Here is a 17,642-nt window from a genome sequence, read left to right as displayed (position 1 = left end):
GGTCGCCAGTCTGTCACCGGGCAACACACACACACGCACACGCCCACACACACACACACACACACACACACCTAGGGAGAGTTAAAAGAGTTAGGAAGCCAAAGAACCAGAGAGAACCCAGCATGCAAAGGGAGAACATGCAGAAAGACCGGGATTTGAACCCAGGACCTTCTTGTTGCAAGGCACCAGCTTTACCAGCTGCACCACTGTGCAGCCTTCATGTTTTCCAGTTTTTGTTCCATAGTTTTAATTTAACTTTCATCCGTACCTTTGGGTCCGTTCCACCACCAGTTATGAGACTAACGTCTGTTTTGTCTTTGAAACGTTTATTTATGTTATTTCATGTATAAACACAATCATCTGGGAATATTTGGGATTTCTTCCAGATTGGATGAACTTTGAAATCACAGTTTAAAGTTTTTATTTTTATGAAAAAAAGGTTTTGACTTCAGGGCACTGGAAATGTTTTGAATTGCTACATATATTGATATAGTGATCATACTTTGTCACACTTTATGACTAAATATGATTTCCAAATAAACTTTGGAAAAAGTGTTAGAGTTCAGTGATAGTCAAATTGCATTGTAAAGTAGATTAAAGGAGAGCCTTCACTCAGAGGGAGTGTGAAAACCCGATAAGCTAACAGGGACACGTTAGCTTCACTGTTAGCGCTAAGCTAAACGCCCTGCTTGTTGCAGCAACCTGTCCTGAAAACCTGAAGCCAGAGACTGAGAGGACAGTCTTTACATATTTCAATCAGAAAATATTCTTTAATTTTATTTTTTTATTAAATCAATAAATATGTTATTGTTCAATAACGGATGATTAAATCTCCATTGTTTTTAACCATTCCAAACTCCCATTCATCAGTAAAGTTACTGGAAAAGCTGTTTAAACCTTCAAATAGCTTCCTAATAATAACCAACTGCTTTGACTCCTCCCAGTCTGGTTTCCATGGTTACCACAGCACAGAGACTGGCCTACTCAAAGAGTTCAATGACATCCATATAAATACAGACTGTGGGAGAACCACAGTTCTGGTTCTGGTTCTGTTGGACCTCAGTGTCGATCATGACATGTTACTGAATGGACTGGAGAGTTGGGTCGGACTCTCCGGTCCAGAGATTAACTGGTTTGAATCTTACAGGGATTTCTTTGTTTCAATTGGAAACTTCATGAAAGAGTCGTCAAAGGTCCATGGGGTACCCCAAGGTTCAATCCTAGGACCCTCTTATTCAATATCTATATGCTCCCACTGGCTCAGGTTATAACAGGAAATAATATTAGCTACCATAACTATGCAGATGACACACAGCTCTACATTATGATGTCACCAGGTGACCTTTGACCCCATCCAATCACTGAACAGATGCTTAGGACAGATAAATGTGTGGATGAGACAAAACTGAAGTTATTATTTTTGGACCTAAAGAGGAACGATCTAGAATTATAGATCTAGAATTATAGATCTAGAGTCATAGATCTAGAATTATAGATCTAGAGTCATAGATCTAGAGTTATAGATCTAGAGTTACAGATCTAGAGTTATAGATCTAGAGTTATAGATCTAGAGTCAGTGCACAGCTTCAGTTATTACAACTAAAAATCAGCGATCAGCCTGAAACCTGGGAGTAGTGATGAACTCTGACCTGAACTTCCAGAGCCACATAAAGACAGTCACAAAGACGGCCTTCTATAACCTGAAGAACATTTCCAGGATTAAAGGACTAATGTCTCAGCCAGATCTAGAGAAACTCATCCATGTGTTTATCTTCAGTCGTATTGATTATTGTAACGGCGTCTTCACAGGTCTGTCCAACAAATCAATCAAACAGCTGCAGCTGATCCAGAATGCTGCTGCTGGAGTTCTGACTAAAACCAGGAAGATAGAGCACATAACACCAGTTTTAAAGTCTCTCCACTGGCTCCCTGTCGCTCAAAGAATAGAGTTTAAAATACTGTTGTTAGTTTATAAATCACTGAATGGTTTAGCACCACAATACATTAAAGATCTGCTGTTGTTGTATCAACCTTCCAGAACCTTTCAGGTCTTCTGGTTCTGGTTCTGCTCTGCATCCCCAGAACCAGAACCAAATGAGGAGAAGCAGAATTCAGCATCTATGCACCACAAATCTGGAACAAACTTCCAGAAAACTGTAAAACTTCTGAAACACTGACTTCCTTTAAATCTCAACTAAAAACCCACTTGATTAGAGTTTTATTAGAAATGTAATAAATTGCAAATTTATTGACGGAATCTGACTTGATGTTGTGTTTTGATTATTGATTCTATGTTGCATTGTGTTTCTGTGTTTGATTTGATGTAAAGCTCTTTGAAATGCCTTGATGCTGAAATGTGCTATACTAATAAAATTTGATTGATTTATGTGGCACTATAAAATAGAAAAATGCATGAAAATAGTAGCTCCTCGTTTTATTTTAATATGTAAGGTCAGAAACTGCTGTTAAAATCTATATTATTTAAAAGTGTAAATTTGAGTTTCGCCTGTAGAGGGCGCTCAGTGCCATAAGCTCCAGTTGCAGCAACTAGCTCCGTGTTTCCTGTCTCACAGGAGAGCTGAGAGATAAATAATATAGATAATATAGAGATAAATAATATAGATAATCCATCCATCCATCTTCTTCCTCTTATCCTGGTCGGGTCGTGGGGTCAGCAGCTTCAGAAGGGAGGCCCAGTCTTCCCTCTCCAGTCTCTTCTTCCAGCTCCTCCAGGAATCCCAAGGCGTTCCCAGGAATCCCAAGGCGTTCCCAGGAATCCCAAGGCGTTCCCAGGCCAGCAGAGAGACATCGTCCCTCCAGAGTGTCCTGGGTTTCCCCTCCTCCTGGTGGGACATGAACTCCTCACCAGGGAGGCGTCCAGGAGGCATCCTGACCAGATGCTCCTCAACTGGCTCCTCTCGATGTGAAGGAGCAGCAGCTCTACTCTGAGTCCCTCTTGGATGACTGAGCTTCTCTCTCTAAGGGAGAGCTCAGACACCCTACGGAGAAAACCCATTTCGGCCGCTTGTATCCGTGATCTCGTTCTTTCGGTCATGACCCAAAGCTCATGACCATAGATGAGGGTGGGAACGTAGATCGACCGGTAAATCGAGAGCTTCGCTTTTTGGCTCAGCTCTCTCTTCACCACGACGGACCGGTACAGCGCCCGCTTGACGGCAGACGCTGCGCCAATCCGTCATGTTTGTCGGGAAACAAAGGAGCCAATAAAAGCCCAGGAACGCTCAGGATCACTGTTTATTTTAGTTTTGAGTTTATAGAATTTTATTCAGCATAGAACCGGAATCAGAACCAGGACAGACCGAACCAGACACAAATATTCACACATTTCCATAGCAAAATGTGCTGTGGCTAATATTAGCTCACCAGCAGCAGTGCGTGAATGGATGAATGAGTGAATGAAGCACAAGTACAAACCGTTTATCTTTTCCTATTTCTGTTGTCATGGTGACCAGCCAAACTCTCCTCTTCATCTCAATAGTGCAATAAAATGTATTTCCAAAAATGTACAGAAAGTGAACATTTATATTTCGTCTTGATTCAGAATAATTTATAAAATCAAAGAGGAATAATATATAATCATTTATAATATATAATCAATTATAACATATAATCAGTTATAATATATAATCAATTATAACATATAATCAATTATAACATATAATCAATCATAATATATAATCAGTTATAATATATATAATCAATCATAATGTATAATCAGTTATAATATATATAATCAATCATAATGTATAATCAGTTATAATATATAATCAATCATAATGTATAATCAGTTATAATAAAACTGAATGCTGCAGAAACACTGACCGGACCGAGGTGAGGTGGGGCAGCAGGGCAGTTAGTCCAGCTGCTCTGACACACAGCAACAGGAAACTTTAACTGAGCCATCTGGGACATGTGGAGGCGTTTCCATGACGACGACGATGCTGCCATGGGAGGAAGAGGAAACTAAAAATCTCACCGAATGTTTGGCTCCAGTTTCTCTGTTAGCTCACTGGAAATAAGAAAAGAACCTTCAACGGATCCAGGAGTTTATTTGGGTCAATAATTCACCAACATTTATAAAAAATGTCAGAATTACAACTTTCAATCAATCAATCAACCAATCAAATGTTATTAGTATAGCACATTTCAGCAGCAAAGCATTTCAAAGAGCTTTACATCAAATCAAACAGAAACACAATGAAACAGAATCAATAATCAAAACTTTGATTTTCCATCAATAATAAAATGAATTCAGATTTCAATGAAAATTTACAGTTTGTCTTAATTCAACAGTGGTCAAATATTTACACCAGAGGTTTGTTCATTACCAGATTAAGATCCAGTTGGAGGGGTCAGAGGTCAGAGGTCAGAGGCGGGTTAACACTGGACTCTGTGCATTCAGGATACTGCAGCTGAAGGAGAGCTGCAGGTCTGATGCTGCAGCTGAGCCCGGTTCTCCTTTAACCAGCCCTGCTGGGTCCAGATGGCTCGGTTCTACCAGGATTCTGGTCCAAGTTGAAGTTGAACCGAACACAGAAGGTGAAACAATCAGGATGAGAAACTGACAGAGACAGGAAGTCCAGCAGGAAGCAGAGAGAGAATCCTGCTGGACGGGTTAAAGACCTGCTGGATCAGCATATCAGAATGTCTGGTTCTGGTTCTGGTTCTGGAACCAGACATGGAGAAGCAGCGTTCAGCTTCTATGCTCACAGATCTGGAACAAACTTCTAGAAAACTGAGAATCATCTGAAACCCTGAGCCCCTTTGAGGCTAACCTGGTTAGCGCTGCTTCTGGACCAATAATCAATCAGATGTTGATCAATATATTACAATGTAACAATGATCTTCATGATGTCACTGCTCAGGATCTCAGATGGCGTTCTGACTTTTTACTTTATTTTTATAAAGCTGCTGAACAGATAAATTTGATTGATTGATTGATTGATTGATTGATTGATTGATTGATTGATTGATTGATTGATTGATTGATTGATTGTTCTGGTGGCATTGATCAGACCATCGGTCCTTGGCCCGGTGTTTCCCCCGTCCTGCATGTTTTAGGTGTTTCCCTTCAGTCACATGATCTGAATCTCTGTCTGATTAACAGCCTGCTGTTCTTGATGGCTGCAGGAGAGGTCATGCAACCATCTGGACCAGCTGTTCTGGACTAGCGGCTCATCTAGAGCAGCACTGAGGACTGGAACTGAGAAGCTCTGGTGTAGGGAGTGAACGACGGCGGCGTCCTGCAGCTCTGAGAGGAATGAGGATGTGGAGACGCCGGTTCTGTCCAAACATGTCAGATCAGCCCGAGCAGCTGCAGCACAAAGGAAAGAAACAGCATGAAAAAGAGGCGGAGCTTCAGGGGCGAACAGCAACACCAGGAGCAGAAACACGTCCAGGAGGGGACACCGTCAACTCTTGGGAACGCTCAGGAACAGGAAGTCTGGTTCTGATCCATTTCCTGGTGCTGCTCAGGACTCAGGCTGCAGCACTTTGACTGATCTGCTGCTGCCTGATTGGTTACTTATGGAGAACTGTTCATCAGCATCACAGAGATCCGGTTGTGTTTTCCACATGTATCATCAGGAGGTTCTGACCCGTTATGAACTGTGGGCGGGTCCACTGAGTCGCTGTCACTTCAATAATTCATCTAAATTCTGCAGTAGAAGATCCTCAGTGATTTGGACCCATCAGTCCAAATCACTGAAGAAAACCTGCCAGAGCCACAAGACCCATAAAATGAGTCAGTTAGTGTCCAGCATGTGTGGGGTCTGCAGAGGTATTAGCTGCCATTCTGCTGCCCTTTGACCTGGGTCAGATTACAGCCAGATCCTTTCTGCAGAGAATAATGTTTTGTTAACAGTTCATCCTGTTTATCTGCAGAAGAAGGGTGCGGTGTTGGTTGCCCTGGCAACGATGTGAACTAGATCCGCCCCCGGCCCAGTATAAAGACCCTCCCTGCTGAAGCAGCAGGTCAAAACTTGAGCTGAACGTCTTCCTGCTGCTGAAGCTCTGAGGTAACCATCTGAGGTAAGGCTGATCTCTAATGTCTAGACAGAACCGGTCCAGAAACTCCAGTTCTGCTGCTGTCGGGTTTCCTGATCCTGGTTCAGAGAAGCTGCAGCTGCAGACATTTCATGACCGAACTGAAACAGTTCGGTCATGCAGTTCATCCAGTTCATCCAGTGTTCCTGGATGAACTGCAGCAGGTTTTATTCTGGGCAGGTTGTGAATTTCTGAAGGAAAGACCAGTTTGATTGGTTGCTATGGAGACGGAGGATTCAGGTTCAGATGATCCAGAACAAGTCAGCAGTTTGATGATGATGATGATGATGATGATGATGATGATGATGATAATCCAGCTCAGATTACCGTTAAACTCAGAGAGTCAAACCCGGTTCCTCTACATGGTCCCAGTAACTGACTGGGAGCCCAGAACAGAACACTGGTAGAACCCTGACCTCTAGTGGGAGGGCAGAGCGCTGCGGTGGTGTGTCTCTGTGGACGTTCTGTCCTTATGGACGTTCTGTCCTTGTGGACGTTCTGTCCTTGTGGACGTTCTGTCCTTGTGGACGTTCTCTCCTTGTGGACGTTCTGTCCATGTGGACGTTCTGTCCATGTGGACGTTCTGTCCTTGTGGACGTTCTGTCCTTGTGGACGTTCTGTCCATGTGGACGTTCTGTCCATGTGGACGTTCTCTCCTTGTGGACGTTCTCTCCTTGTGGACGTTCTCTCCTTGTGGACGTTCTCTCCTTGTGGACGTTCTGTCCTTGTGGACGTTCTGTCCTTGTGGACGTTCTCTCCTTGTGGACGTTCTGTCCATGTGGACGTTCTGTCCTTGTGGACGTTCTGTCCTTGTGGACGTTCTGTCCTTGTGGACGTTCTCTCCTTGTGGACGTTCTGTCCATGTGGACGTTCTCTCCTTGTGGACGTTCTCTCCTTGTGGACGTTCTGTCCATGTGGACGTTCTCTCCTTGTGGACGTTCTGTCCATGTGGACGTTCTCTCCTTGTGGACGTTCTGTCCATGTGGACGTTCTGTCCTTGTGGACGTTCTGTCCTTGTGGACGTTCTCTCCTTGTGGACGTTCTGTCCATGTGGACGTTCTCTCCTTGTGGACGTTCTCTCCTTGTGGACGTTCTCTCCTTGTGGACGTTCTGTCCTTGTGGACGTTCTCTCCTTGTGGACGTTCTCTCCTTGTGGACGTTCTGTCCTTGTGGACGTTCTGTCCTTGTGGACGTTCTGTCCATGTGGACGTTCTGTCCATGTGGACGTTCTGTCCTTGTGGACGTTCTGTCCTTGTGGACGTTCTGTCCATGTGGACGTTCTCTCCTTGTGGACGTTCTGTCCATGTGGACGTTCTCTCCTTGTGGACGTTCTGTCCTTATGGACGTTCTCTCCTTGTGGACGTTCTCTCCTTGTGGACGTTCTCTCCTTGTGGACGTTCTGTCCTTGTGGACGTTCTGTCCTTGTGGACGTTCTGTCCATGTGGACGTTCTGTCCATGTGGACGTTCTGTCCTTGTGGACGTTCTGTCCTTGTGGACGTTCTGTCCATGTGGACGTTCTCTCCTTGTGGACGTTCTGTCCATGTGGACGTTCTCTCCTTGTGGACGTTCTGTCCATGTGGACGTTCTGTCCTTATGGACGTTCTGTCCTTATGGACGTTCTGTCTCCCCAGACGATGTTTGCGGCTAAAACCGAAGCTCTGCTGAGGAACACTGGCGCTCAGAAGGATCTGATCTCCAACTGCAACCTGAACAGGAAGATGGAGGTTCTGACTCTGGTTCGGGTCCGAAGGGGAGCCATCTTCCAGTTCCCCACATACAAGGCCATGAACGTCACGCTGCCAGAGCTGCTGGGGGACCTGGACTTCTCGCCAGGTGAGTCACCTGAAGCTCAGCAGCTGCAGAACCAGGTGACGTAGAGACTCTCTGCATCCTGACAGAGTTAGAGGAGGAGATCCTGGTGAAGGACTTCAAGACGTGGTTGGTGTCCAGCGGGAGCGGCGAGGTGGACAGCGAACCTGGGGCGGTCGGTGAAGCCCATCTCTCGGCAAAGTACAACTCGGTGGACGGCCTGACCGAGTCTGTCAGCATCAACAAAAAGAGAGTCGACCTTTCATCTGTGAGGAGCAGGTTCAGCGGCAGGTAAAGGTGATGAAGAGGTTTAGCAGCGGTTCTGCTTCCTGTTAACCTTTGACCTGCCGCTCCGCTCCGCAGGCCGATCGGCGGCGGTACGCTGCAGGCGCTGAAGCTGAAGAAAAACGACGTGCTGACCTTCGTTTATGAGATGGTTTATAACTCTGGACCCGTGAACATCGTCAAGGAGGACAAGAAGAACGGCTGCTTCTCCGCCGGCTTCCAGAAAATGGCCAACGTGCTTTTTAAGGTGAGATGATAAATCAGAACACATCTAGAACGTCTAGCTCTGGATTCAGCAGGCCTGTTGCGATAAATGATAAATCAATTAATGTACGATAAATCAAAACTATTGACATCATTTTAATTATCGTCTCTTCCAGCCTTTTTCTCTTTCTGTTGATGACACTGAATGAAAAAAGGTTCAACTCCGCTGCTCTCCACTGACCCTCCCTTCCTCATTTCCTCAGTGTAATGTCCAGTTCACACTACACCATCTTAGAGCTGTCGGCCGATTGTCGGCCCATTTTCAAAACCTGAGAGATCACACATTAGCCCACAGAAATCCTAGGTAGAACGGTTCCATCGGGTTCCATCGGGTTCCATCGGGCCGTGTGGTGTCCAACAATGGGCACAAAATAATGGCTCCAAGTCCAGTGAAGTCATTTTAAAACCAGGCATTAATCAAAGCTTTACTACAATCTACCTGCAGTGCATGTGTCTCTAGTGTCAGCGTAACGTCTTGACTAAATGAAAATCATTAGAACCTTTTTATGTCACGTTAACGAAGAACAGCTGAAAAGTTACCGGGTTCATCAACTGGTACCAATTTGGCTCCAACTCCTCCCCTCATCATTTCTATATTCTTTACACCAAATGTTTTATAAACATTAATGTTGTTTCCACATATCATCTCCAATGTCCGCTGGACTTGGGTTGCTCCGTGTCAGCTGTTTGGGATTCCTCTGTAATTTCCCTCAGAAAGCAGGAGGAGAATCCATGCTTTCTGATTGGCTACCTGTCACATTCAACAGGCTGTTAACGCTCCCAGTGGGGAAAACCTCTGATTTAGATCAGAGCGGCCACAACGACCTACAGTAACACACCACACACAACAGGATGATCGGTTATGAAACCACAAGAGACAATCTGAGAACATCAACGTTCTCAGATTGTCTTAAGGGGAAAATGTAGGAGTGAACTAACGTGTAGTGTGAACTATTGCATCAGGTAGTCGATGTTCCATCTTCTCTATTTAAATCTAATGATTACTGAAGGACAATATGGTTTACAGACTTCATAATCTGAACTCTTTTGGTTGAATCCAGTATTTATTTACACTTTGGTGTTTTTATTCATTTTTGTTAATGGAGACTGAGAATCCATTTTATTTTTGGTTGTTTTGTTTATTTGATCAGTTCCAGTGTTAAATGTTCTTTTCAAAATAAAGTGTATCTATCTTTGGCAGGAAATCACATGAATTATTATGTCATTTTCATTAAATCAGTGTAAAAAGGTCTTCAAACAATATTATTGTTTATAGCAATAATCTTTGAGACAATTAATCGCTCAGTAACATTTGCTATCATGACAGACCTGGGAATCAGCAACTATCAGCTGTTTGGAGCTTCACCACTGCAGGGTTCAGTTGACATCTATGTGGTCTAGATCTATGTGGTTCTGTCTCAGTTCCAGCCTCTCTGTAGCTAAATGTCTGAGCAGGAAGTGATGTCATACAGCCACAGCATCTGGACCTTGTGACCTGGACGACCAGCTGAGCGTCCTCCATGTTGTAGATCAGAGACACAAGAGGCAGAATGCAGTAAATGTCTGGGAATCGAACCTGCAGTCGCTGCGATCATTGCTGGTTCTGTTCAGGCAGCTGTGTGTAGCAGAGCCTAGTGCGCCCCCTGCTGGCTTCACATGTAAAGTAATGTCTTTACTGGCTCCATCAGGGCCAGTCGAAGGAGGACACCACCTTCACCGTGCCGGAGAAGTCCACCTTTGCCTTCAGCCTGGTGGAGGTGCTGCTGCAGGACGGGGCGATGGGTAGGAGCACCGCCGCGTCTCCACTGGCCTCCAGGTCGCTGTCAGGGGAATCATTGTTTATTCTCACCTTCTGCAGAAATCGCTTTGGAAAGCTGGAGTCACAAACGAAGAGGTCGGTTTCCATCTGACGGCGTGTTGGCCGTCGAGCTTCAGACCCGAATGTTGACCTGAGGATAAAACCGATGATGTCACTTCACCCTGATGTCTGTTCTGCTGGCAGGTCTGTTCCAGGATGCAGAGAGCTGTGACCCGATGGAACAAGCCAGAGACGGTGATCTTCATCCTCCTCCTCTCCATCACTGACCACATGACCACATGACCTCGCTGCTGCTAACATCCTGCTGTTTCCTGCAGAGATTAAGATGAAGGAGGGTCTTCTGCAGCCGCTGGAGGAACTTCCTGTGTCGACTCGCATTGACCTGCTGAAAGGCCTCCAGGACGTCCTGGAGGAAGGAGAGGCGCTGAGTCTCCTGGAGGAAACAGTTCAGACCCCAACGTCCCCCTCACTTCCTGTCAGCTGTTAGCCTCCAGACGTTGGTGTCCGATCAGACGGTGATTCTTCTTCTCCTCTTCCTGTCAGCTGGACCAGAGCAGCAAAGGACAGCCAGAGCATCCCCCCTCCAAGGTCGTTTCGTCCTTCATGGATGTCTTGGATGAGTCCAAAGTGTCCTCCAAGGTGAGGGACGCCGTCCATCTTGTGGTCTGCGCCATGGACGGTGAGTCTGACAGAAAATGTTTGTGGATATTTGAATGAGTTGAGAAAAAACCTCTGACCTCTCTTCTGTTTTCTGCAGCTCTGCCAGAGATAATGCTGCGACCTTTGACCTCTTGTGGTCCTGAAACTCTCACTGTCCTCACCCAACTGGTTCGTCTACTTTTCTCTCTCAAATGTCAACATCCTGTTTCACCAAACATCGACTGTCTCCTGAGGATCCTGAGAATGTTTCTCCTGCCTGATGTCTCCTCCTGTCTCCATGTCCCTCCGTGTCCCTCCTCCTGTCTCCATGTCCCTCCATGTCCCTCCTCTTGTCTCCGTGTCCCTCCATGTCCCTCCTCCTGTCTCCGTGTCCCTCCATGTCCCTCCTCCTGTCTCCATGTCCCTCCATGTCCCTCCTCCTGTCTCCATGTCCCTCCATGTCCCTCCTCCTGTCTCCATGTCCCTCCATGTCCCTCCTCTTGTCTCCATGTCCCTCCATGTCCCTCCTCCTGTCTCCATGTCCCTCCATGTCCCTCCTCTTGTCTCCATGTCCCTCCATGTCCCTCCTCCTGTCTCCATGTCCCTCCATGTCCCTCCTCTTGTCTCCATGTCCCTCCATGTCCCTCTTCGTGTCTCCATGTCCCTCCTCTTGTCTCCATGTCCCTCCATGTCCCTCCTCTTGTCTCCATGTCCCTCCATGTCCCTCCTCCTGTCTCCATGTCCCTCCATGTCCCTCTTCGTGTCTCCATGTCCCTCCATGTCCCTCCTCTTGTCTCCATGTCCCTCCATGTCCCTCTTCGTGTCTCCATGTCCCTCCTCTTGTCTCCATGTCTCTCCTCCTGTCTCCATGTCCCTCCTCTTGTCTCCATGTCCCTCCATGTCCCTCCTCCTGTCTCCATGTCCCTCCATGTCCCTCCATGTCCCTCTTCGTGTCTCCATGTCCCTCCATGTCCCTCTTCGTGTCTCCATGTCCCTCCATGTCCCTCCTCCTGTCTCCATGTCCCTCCTCTTGTCTCCATGTCCCTCCATGTCCCTCCCTCCTGTCTCCACCTCCCTCCATGTCCCTCCATGTCCCTCCTCTTGTCTCCATGTCTCTCCATGTCCCTGCTCCTGTCTCCATGTCCCTCCATGTCCCTCCTCCTGTCTCCGTGTCCCTCCATGTCCCTCTTCGTGTCTCCATGTCCCTCCATGTCCCTCCTCTTGTCTCCATGTCCCTCCATGTCCCTCCTCTTGTCTCCGTGTCCCTCCGTGTCCCTCCAGGTGGACAGTCTGAAGGATGGAGATGAGCCCAGTCTCCCAGCGTGTCCTCCTGTCCCCCTGCAGCAGGACGGGGAGCTGCGCTGGGCGGCGGATGTCCTCTGTGGGTCCAGTGAGACTCTGGTGGAGCTGAGTGCGGCGTGGGACCGGCGGCCCGAGGTTCTGCTGGAGGTTCTGGCTCTGGCCGTGTTGGGAGTCCACAGGCTGCAGGAGGGAAACGGTGCTGATGATTAATCTGCCTCAGAAGATCATTGAATCTAAATTTTCCTGATTCTTTTCCTACATTAACATTAATTTCTTCTTTGATGTTTTCTACATGCTAAGGTTGATTCAGGTCATTTTTCATGAAATCTAGATTTTATTTGAATAATTTGCTGTGGATTTCCCCTTTGGACATTTAATGAAATTGATCTTTCTGATGATAGTATTGATTTGGGTCACTGTGGGTTAAACTGATCAGAACTTTTTCAATTGATGTAATCAATCATTGATACTATTAAACATTTAAATGATATTTCTGGTTTAACGAGTTGAAACTTTTTATATGGTTTTAATATTGAGGTCAAAATATTTCTGTCAACTTTTAGATTAAAATATTTTTACATGTCATTTTATTGGAACCTGTTGAGTTTATGATGGATGTGATTTATTGATTTTAGTTTCTGGCAGCCAGTGTGTTCTCGCTCGCCCAATGTGTCTCTTCCTCTGTCTCTCACCTGAAACCCATCAGCCAATCAGCTCAGGTCTTTTATTCATCCTTCTCTGCTTTAACCTGCGGCTTGTTCTCCTGTTTTTGCTCTGCTCTGGCTCCCTGGGTTCCTCATGTTTTGCATCCATCCATTTTCTAACCCTTGACCCCCAATGGGGGTCAGGAGGAGCTGCTGCCTCTCCAGTTAACATGTTAACGTTCCAGGTGAGGGCGGGGTCACCTGGACAGGTCGCCAGTCTGTCACCGGGCAACACACACACACACACACACACTCACACACACACACACGCACACCTAGGGAGAGTTTAAAGAGTTAGGAAGCCAAAGAACCAGAGAGAACCCAGCATGCAAAGGGAGAACATGCAGAAAGACCGGGATTTGAACCCAGGACCTTCTTGCTGCAAGGCACCAGCTCTACCAGCTGCACCACTGTGCAGCCTTCATGTTTTCCAGTTTTTGTTCCATAGTTTTAATTTAACTTTCATCCGTACCTTTGGGTCCGTTCCACCACCAGTTATGAGACTAACGTCTGTTTTGTCTTTGAAACGTTTATTTATGTTATTTCATGTATAAACACAATCATCTGGGAATATTTTGGGATTTCTTCCAGATTGGATGAACTTTGAAATCACAGTTTAAAGTTTTTATTTTTATGAAAAAAAGGTTTTGACTTCAGGGCACTGGAAATGTTTTGAATTGCTACATATATTGATATAGTGATCATACTTTGTCACACTTTATGACTAAATATGATTTCCAAATAAACTTTGGAAAAAGTGTTAGAGTTCAGTGATAGTCAAATTGCATTGTAAAGTAGATTAAAGGAGAGCCTTCACTCAGAGGGAGTGTGAAAACCCGATAAGCTAACAGGGACACGTTAGCTTCACTGTTAGCGCTAAGCTAAACGCCCTGCAGTGAGAACAGCTTGTAGCAGCAACCTGTCCTGAAAACCTGAAGCCAGAGACTGAGAGGACAGTCTTTACATATTTCAATCAGAAAATATTCTTTAATTTTATTTTTTTATTAAATCAATAAATATGTTATTGTTCAATAACGGATGATTAAATCTCCATTGTTTTTAACCATTCCAAACTCCCATTCATCAGTAAAGTTACTGGAAAAGCTGTTTAAACCTTCAAATAGCTTCCTAATAATAACCAACTGCTTTGACTCCTCCCAGTCTGGTTTCCATGGTTACCACAGCACAGAGACTGGCCTACTCAAAGAGTTCAATGACATCCATATAAATACAGACTGTGGGAGAACCACAGTTCTGGTTCTGGTTCTGTTGGACCTCAGTGTCGATCATGACATGTTACTGAATGGACTGGAGAGTTGGGTCGGACTCTCCGGTCCAGAGATTAACTGGTTTGAATCTTACATAAAGAACAGGGATTTCTTTGTTTCAATTGGAAACTTCACATGAAAGAGGTCAAAGGTCACATGTGGGGTACCCCAAGGTTCAATCCTAGGACCCTCTTATTCAATATCTATATGCTCCCACTGGCTCAGGTTATAACAGGAAATAATATTAGCTACCATAACTATGCAGATGACACACAGCTCTACATTATGATGTCACCAGGTGACCTTTGACCCCATCCAATCACTGAACAGATGCTTAGGACAGATAAATGTGTGGATGAGACAAAACTGAAGTTATTATTTTTGGACCTAAAGAGGAACGATCTAGAATTATAGATCTAGAGTCATAGATCTAGAGTTATAGATCTAGAGTTACAGATCTAGAGTTATAGATCTAGAGTTACAGATCTAGAGTTATAGATCTAGAGTTATAGATCTAGAGTCAGTGCACAGCTTCAGTTATTACAACTAAAAATCAGCGATCAGCCTGAAACCTGGGAGTAGTGATGAACTCTGACCTGAACTTCCAGAGCCACATAAAGACAGTCACAAAGTCGGCCTTCTATCACCTGAAGAACATTTACAGGATTAAAGGACTAATGTCTCAGCCAGATCTAGAGAAACTCATCCATGCGTTTATCTTCAGTCGTATTGATTATTGTAACGGCGTCTTCACAGGTCTGTCCAACAAATCAATCAAACAGCTGCAGCTGATCCAGAATGCTGCTGCTGGAGTTCTGACTAAAACCAGGAAGATAGAGCACATAACACCAGTTTTAAAGTCTCTCCACTGGCTCCCTGTCGCTCAAAGAATAGAGTTTAAAATACTGTTGTTAGTTTATAAATCACTGAATGGTTTAGCACCACAATACATTAAAGATCTGCTGCTGTTGTATCAACCTTCCAGAACTCTCAGGTTCTGGTTCTGGTTCTGCTCTGCATCCCCAGAACCAGAACCAAATGAGGAGAAGCAGAATTCAGCATCTATGCACCACAAATCTGGAACAAACTTCCAGAAAACTGTAAAACTTCTGAAACACTGACTTCCTTTAAATCTCAACTAAAAACCCACTTGATTAGAGTTTTATTAGAAATGTAATAAATTGCAAATTTATTGACGGAATCTGACTTGATGTTGTGTTTTGATTATTGATTCTATGTTGCATTGTGTTTCTGTGTTTGATTTGATGTAAAGCTCTTTGAAATGCCTTGATGCTGAAATGTGCTATACTAATAAAATTTGATTGATTTATGTGGCACTATAAAATAGAAAAATGCATGAAAATAGTAGCTCCTCGTTTTATTTTAATATGTAAGGTCAGAAACTGCTGTTAAAATCTATATTATTTAAAAGTGTAAATTTGAGTTTCGCCTGTAGAGGGCGCTCAGTGCCATAAGCTCCAGTTGCAGCAACTAGCTCCGTGTTTCCTGTCTCACAGGAGAGCTGAGAGATAAATAATATAGATAATATAGAGATAAATAATATAGATAATCCATCCATCCATCTTCTTCCTCTTATCCTGGTCGGGTCGTGGGGTCAGCAGCTTCAGAAGGGAGGCCCAGTCTTCCCTCTCCAGTCTCTTCTTCCAGCTCCTCCAGGAATCCCAAGGCGTTCCCAGGAATCCCAAGGCATTCCCAGGAATCCCAAGGCATTCCCAGGCCAGCAGAGAGACATCGTCCCTCCAGAGTGTCCTGGGTTTCCCCTCCTCCTGGTGGGACATGAACTCCTCACCAGGGAGCAGAGGCGGAGCTAGAGGGGGGGCCGGGGGGGCCAGTGCCCCCCCCAGCCATCTGATTGGCCCCCCCAGCGGCCCCCCCAAATGATCGACATGTCACGACACGCAGTCATTCCTTCACAGTAGGTAGCACTATGTACCACAATGGGTTGTGACACTTGTGACTGTTGTGACTGCTCAAAAGCAGCAGGGGGCGATATGCACCATTTACGTTTATTGTGATACACCATTTGGACACAACAGAGTTGACCCAACAGAAGAAGAGAAGGAGAACCGCGAAGAGACGATAGAGAAATATTGTACAGCTAAGAGGAATACAGTCGATTTGACTCCAAGACGGATAATCTGACTTCAAAGGTAAGTTTTACAATGGTTTACTACTACCAATAAAAAAACCCCGTTAAAAACATTTTGTGCTCAGCCAGGAAATAGTTTCTGGTAGTTGAGTTACTACTATAAGTTGCGAGCATCAAGCTAACAATGCTACAGCTATAGACATACGTAGACGCCGACTTAGTGAGCGAGTCGGCCAGTTCCTATGATACGTCACGTCTGCCAGTCAGACTCGTAATGCACGCAGAAGCAAAAAGTATTGTAAAGACGCTGACGTGTTTCAGTGTGTTTACCACTCACGTCTGCCTGAACAATGTCGGGAGGATAAATACGGGAAGTAAAAAAAAAAGTATCCAACGTGGTGCATGTGTTATCAGACAGAATGGATCACGACATTCCTGATTATATGACCTGCCAAAATCCTCTGGTCTGTAATGCTCTTTCTTTCTAACAGCGATTTCTTATTAGCTCTCGCATTAAATAAAACTATACAGAATGAAAAATGTTAGCTATACTAAGAAAATAAAAATCAGAGTAGTTACTTCTGGCCAATATAATTACATGGGAAATATTTATTGGCTCAGAAGCTGTCGTTGGCCACAAAGTCAAGAAATTCTGTTCATAAAATTGTGTTCTTTCTTTCTTACCTGTGAAAGGTAATGCTAATGGAGCCAGCTTGTACTATAAAATGAGTGAAAAACTCCACACAAGTTCCCCACTGACATTTGCTATTTTTACTAATTCTTTTCTAAACATTTTCTATGAAACGGCAACACTTTGTTAGAGGTTCCGCTTTCCCTAGGAAAGGGCATGAACTTGTGACAATTTAATCTGTTACTCTTTTTGCTTTATTATGTTTTCCATGAAATGTTTAATTTATTTAAATTCTTATGTGTTTAGCTTTGTCATTTTCTTTTATGTTTTCTTTTATCTTATCGCTGATGTTTAGCACTTTATTTCAGCTCTGGCTGCTGTTAAAGTGCTTTATAAATAAAGTCGATAATGATCATGAACAAAAACAGGTTAGTCGGTCCAGTAGCTGAGAAGTTTGAATGCTGAACATACAGCCACAGTCTGTTTCCCCTGACCTACACACTGGAAGTGGGGATCTATTAACACTAAGTAATAGGAAGTGATACTTGGCATAACATGACTCTTGTTTTTTTTTCCTAGGGTCAGTTGAGAATGAAAAGACAGGGAGGCAGGATAGACAGCTTCTTTATAAAAGAAGCAAATCAGGCACAGATCAAACAGGGTTCAGCTCTGACATCAGCAGTCCTGGTAGCTCATGTCCTGAGAACAGTCACGAAAGAAAGTCTGGCAAACACCAATCCACCA

At 44.7% G+C, this 17,642-nt stretch overlaps 1 protein-coding gene across 1 annotated transcript; it reads left to right on the top strand.

The window, feature by feature from the left end:
- Positions 1-5,984: 5,984 nt before the first annotated feature.
- LOC122819311 lies at positions 5,985-12,943 on the top strand. The gene is made up of 11 exons (XM_044095938.1): positions 5,985-6,051; positions 7,699-7,900; positions 7,966-8,167; positions 8,240-8,408; positions 10,114-10,207; positions 10,284-10,319; positions 10,428-10,478; positions 10,562-10,689; positions 10,788-10,923; positions 11,002-11,072; positions 12,165-12,943. Exons 2-11 carry the CDS (start codon positions 7,702-7,704, stop codon positions 12,393-12,395), a joined length of 1,317 nt encoding a protein of 438 aa, XP_043951873.1. The 5' UTR covers positions 5,985-6,051; positions 7,699-7,701; the 3' UTR covers positions 12,396-12,943.
- Positions 12,944-17,642: the final 4,699 nt, after the last annotated feature.

This window comes from Gambusia affinis, linkage group LG17, assembly GCF_019740435.1.
Source record: "Gambusia affinis linkage group LG17, SWU_Gaff_1.0, whole genome shotgun sequence".
Lineage (NCBI taxonomy): Eukaryota > Metazoa > Chordata > Actinopteri > Cyprinodontiformes > Poeciliidae > Gambusia > Gambusia affinis.
Note: the sequence above shows the minus strand (reverse complement) of the source record. Positions and strands in the feature narration are given on the sequence as shown.